General features: G+C 47.8%; 1 protein-coding gene across 1 annotated transcript in view; it reads right to left on the reverse strand.

Annotated features, from left to right (window-relative positions):
* The window catches only part of LOC102852005 (deleted in malignant brain tumors 1 protein-like), a 91,180-nt gene extending 86,732 nt beyond the window's left edge, over positions 1–4,448 (reverse strand). The window contains exons 1-2 of the mRNA XM_006880143.1: positions 4,433–4,448; positions 2,640–2,954 (exon numbers count right to left, since the gene is read on the reverse strand). Coding sequence (XP_006880205.1) covers positions 2,640–2,954; positions 4,433–4,448 — 331 coding nt within the window. The remainder of the gene's footprint in view (positions 1–2,639; positions 2,955–4,432) is intronic.
* Positions 4,449–4,785: the final 337 nt, after the last annotated feature.

The raw sequence follows: 4,785 nt of genomic DNA on the forward strand, positions 1-4,785 counted from the left end.
AAAAAAAGGTTTTTAAGAAGTGTATTCCTATGGAGTGTATAAAAGTGGGAATGGAGTAGCTTAGTTTAATAAGAAAATGTGTGTTTCTCTCTCCACTAATCTTGAATTTACTGAACGAGCCTGGAGAAACACAGTGTCCTGAGCCCTGCACACCATCTTACCAGACTCAAACAGAAGCATTCTTCAGGTGTCACGAATTCTAATTTCCTTCATTTTTAGTGGCAATTCAATCTTGCTATGTTCATGCATTTCTCGAATACAAGTGGCCAACAATAACAAAACACTTTGGGGAGAAAACACTTCCTGTGTGGCTGAAGGGAGGTCATGGGGAAGCTGCTCGCTAATCTTTCCTGGGTTTAGTCCTTCTGATTAATTCACTATTATCTGATTAATTCACTATTATCTTCTCCTCACCCCTATAGTGAATCCTGCTGGTCAACCCAACCAGAGGCCTGGGAACGACTGCGGATGTTCTGTTACTACGTACAGAAGTATGACTCTTACCTGGAGTTTCTGGTGTTTCATACTCATTTCCTAGAAGAAAGAGAAGAAAACGAAATGTCACGGGACTACTCAATCTACCTCATTACCACAGAGTCTGAAGCAACTCATCTCTGACCCTCCAGTGGGTTTTCAAGTGGCTATAAATCCCACAGGAGGAGATTGCTTCTCTTTCTCTGATGAAGCTGCTGGTCAATTTGAACAGCCAGAGGGGCAGCGCCTTTGGGTTTTCAGGGCAATATTTTATAGACTGCACCACCAGAGTCGCTTATAACTCCATTACTCCTCCTCCTTGTGCTGTTAAGCAGGGACCGACTCGAGCTGACCCTCCAGCCAGTTTGCGGAGGCTGAAATCTCACCGCTGAAGATGGCCCATCTTTCTTTCTCAGAGCAGCTGCCGAATTTGAGCCACTTGCCTTCAGATCTCCCTAAGAGTCTAATGTCAGGTGCAGCTGAGTCCAAGTTCGAACTGACTGCTAGCAGGTTTTCAGAGGCTGTAAATCCAATGGGAAGAGATTGCCCATCTTTTCCCCACGAAGCAGCTGGTGGATACCAACTACCTGTCTTTGGGTTGGCAGAGAAATTCCTTAACTAGGGCCACTGGAGCCCCTGCAAGTCTATTTGGGATGGTGGAAAGTCTGGAATTCCTGCCCTTTTTGGGAGGCTCAGCTGTTGTCCATCTGTAAAAGACTCCAGTGAAAAACAATTTAGTCTAAAATGATCCCGTTAGTGATTATTTTAAAATTACTTGCAGGATTGCTAAGTTGAATGGAAATTCTTCGGAGTCTTGAAAATGTCTCTAGAGATAGCAAGCCAAGGTCTAACTCCACACTCAGGAATACCGCCACCCATTCTGTCACTTCGCTTGGCTTTCTGTTTCTCCGCCTGAGGGCGAGGCAAGAGATATATTGGAGGGGCAGGGAGGGAACCCAGGTTCATTCTAAGGGACTAATTTTACCTGTTGTCAAGTATTTAAAATGCTCTTCTTAAATTAAAATAGACATGACTTCCAAGGTATCTTGGAAGTGAAAAATCCATTTGACTTGCAAAAATAGAAAGCAGATGAGAAGCAAAAGAGCAAGATCTTCGATGAGAAGGATTGGCCCACTGATTGCCACAGTGGTTCTGAGCACGGCAGAGACCGTAAGGATGGTCCAGGCAAGGACAAGGCTTTGACCTGTTGTTCATAGAGCTGCTGCGAATCATAGCCGACTTAACAGCACCTAACAACAACAACAACAGCCCTGCCTTGCTAGAGAAATGTGGAGTGATATGCAAACAAATGCCACATTAACAAGATGGGAGGGACGTGGGTTTAGGGAGTGGTGGAGAAATACTTTAATCAGAGGCCCTGGCTGGTGGCTTCTCTGGCGTGAGGTCTGAGATCTCTATAAGGCTCTGGACTGAGCAGGGTTTCCTTACTTAACATCTGCTGTCACCATCATGACAATTTTTTTTCTTCTTTTATTTTTTTTAAATTTTATTATTTTTGTGTGTGTGTACCGTCAAATCAGATCTGACAGGTACAGGAGGAGACGGCCCCTCCTTCCCCGGCAGAGCATCTGGTGGATTCGAACCGTGTACCTCTGGAATTGTAGTTGCAGCTTCTTGCCACTAGGCCACCAGCATCATGACAATTTTAATAGTGCATTTTGTGGGGGACGTGCCAGTTAGGTATCTGGTCCCACCGCTGGACAAAGTCTTATGCTTCGTACATCTAATTTATTTTAATATTCTTTGACTTCGCAAATAAACATTTGAGCACTGGGGTTTGATTTAGGGGGGGTTCTGCTTCATAAAGACCATTGAGGAGAAACAACAACAACAAATTTCGTACCTCTAATTTATTTTAATATTCTTTGACTTCGCAAATAAACATTTGAGCACTGGGGTTTGATTTGGGGGGGTTCTGCTTCATAAAGACCATTGAGGAGAAACAACAACAACTACAACAACAAATTATAAAAAAAAAGACCATTGAGAAAGTTCTACTATGAATATTCTTCTAAAGAACATGATGACTGAGCACTGAAGGACACTCACCCAACGGACGTTACAAAGACATTCTCTTGTGTTTGGGAGAAAGGGGAAAATGGACCCCCGGGGGGGGGGGGATGGGAAGATAGAAGTGCATTTACCTGAGCAGATGACACCAGCATCCTCCTTGTGCTCGCAGTTGTGGGCGAACCAGCCAGCGTGGGAGCACTGCCCCAGGGAGGCCTCGGTCCCGGAGCACTGCACGTTGTCCAGAAGGATGGGGCCAGAACCCTGGCCAAAGTGGGCCCCTCCGGGGGCAGACACGGCTGTCCCACAGCCCAGCTGCCGACACACCACCTGCGCCTGGGTCTCGCCCCACAAGTCGTCGCACACCGTGCCCCACACGCCTTCAAAATATACTTCGACTCGGCCAGAACATCTTCCAGAACCTTCCACGAGCTTCACAACAAGCCAGTCTTGGGGAGAAAGGCAGCCTCAAAGTGATGTTGCATGGAGCCATCATCTTCATGACTATTGCTGTCACCTCAATAGCTACCGTGTATGGCACACCACCTGTGTTCCGGGCTTTCCCCAACGCCTCAGAGACTGGATGTGTGGGCGGTGGCCTTGGTGGGGTTGAGAGCACACCCCCAACAGTGCACTCTGGACTTTGAACCACGGTTCCGTGGTCCAGCTCACAAGCTCTAGAGGTTCGGTCTACCCTCTCATTCCCTGCAAGCTGGGCCAGTGATCCCTCCTCAAAGGACACGAATGGATCAGATTGCGGCAAAGTTTCCCGAATGGGGCTGGCATGGGGCTGGCAGTTTTCCTCCCCATTTTATGGACAAGTGATTAGCGGACCCACCGGTCAGCATCTACCCAGTCAGCTCTGCCCAGCAGTTGCCTGGTTGGTCTCCTGCTGTCTTAGCTCCTCTCCGTGGCCACAGGGTGTGACCCTCATCACTCCCATCTTTCAGCAGGCTCCCCAAACTCCCGGCATGCCCCACTCAGTAGACCAGAATGTCTGGGGAGGGACTCAGGGTTATTATATGTTTAACAAGAGGTAACAACCCCGGATGAGATGGATTGATAAAAAAACTGAGGTGATAGGGGTTGACGTGTCAGAATTAGTGACACTGGCTCAGGACAGGGAAGGGTTCAGAGCTGCTGTACATAGGGTCACAGTGCATCACAGGCAACTCAACCAATAACATTCTATTACAGGTTTGGAAGCAGGAGTGGCATCTACTTCCCAAGCAACATTTCTCTGGAAACCCTATGAACTTTGATAAATGTCAATAGTTGTAGAGGAGCTTCAGGCCTTTTGTTCAGAGGGTTGCTATGAGTCATGCTCGACTCAAAGGCAATCAACAACAACAAGAACAACAACGATGCATACCCCAAATCTGAGAACACCTGAGACACACTCTTAAAGCAGTTTCTAATACGTGCTATTGTGCGCCGTGAAATTGGTTTTGGTACGTGGTGACCCTGTAGGACAGAGCAGAACTGCCCACAGGGTTCCAGGGGTCATCTTTGTAGATGCAAATTGTCCTGTTTTCTTCCTTGGAGCAGCTTGTGTGCTCAAACTCTCGACCTTTGGATTAGCAGCTGCGAGCTTAACCATCGTGCCATCTCTAAAGAGTATATACTCTACTCATTGTCATTGGGTTGGAACTAACCCTCCAGTGGGTTTACAGTGGCACCAAATAGCACAGGAGGAGACTGCCCATCTTTACTCTGAAATTAGCCCAAGTTTTGAGGGCATCCTGCCTTCTTAAGCAGAAATAAAAGGGTCTTCGTTTTGGAGAGAAGAGATTAATCCTGCTCGGGAGGCCCTTCCATCCCCAGGGGTCTTCCCAGTGCTCTGGAGTGGACGCTGTCTCCACAGCTGTCCCATTTGCCTGTCACCCATCTTCCCCTAAGTCAGAGGGGGGTTTCGGCTGGCACTCACCTTCTCGCTGCTCCATCGAGGAAGCTGGGCCTGCACTTCTCTTTGGATGTCCCTTCCATGGCCTTTCTCTGGGGCCTTTAAAGTCCCTCCTGAAACACACTGAGACCCAGTGGTGAAGTCAGGACTCAGAGCTCAGAGCAGGATGAGAGAACACCACAGCATGGCTGGGCACAACACCCCATGTCTGGGGACCCCACTCTAGAGCCCACAGCTCAGTCTCGGCAGAGAGAGACCTGTGAATCTGCATTTTTACAGTCCAAGCTCCTCTGTCACACAGCCAAGCCCTTTCTCCAGAATCTTTTTCTTATACTTTTCCTGAAATTGAGTTTGGTCTGAAAATTCTTCCTTTTTTT

The sequence above is a fragment of the Elephantulus edwardii genome, unplaced genomic scaffold (genome assembly GCF_000299155.1).
Source record: "Elephantulus edwardii isolate Elephantulus edwardi_28Jun2011 unplaced genomic scaffold, EleEdw1.0 scaffold00006, whole genome shotgun sequence".
Classification (NCBI taxonomy): Eukaryota; Metazoa; Chordata; class Mammalia; order Macroscelidea; family Macroscelididae; genus Elephantulus; species Elephantulus edwardii.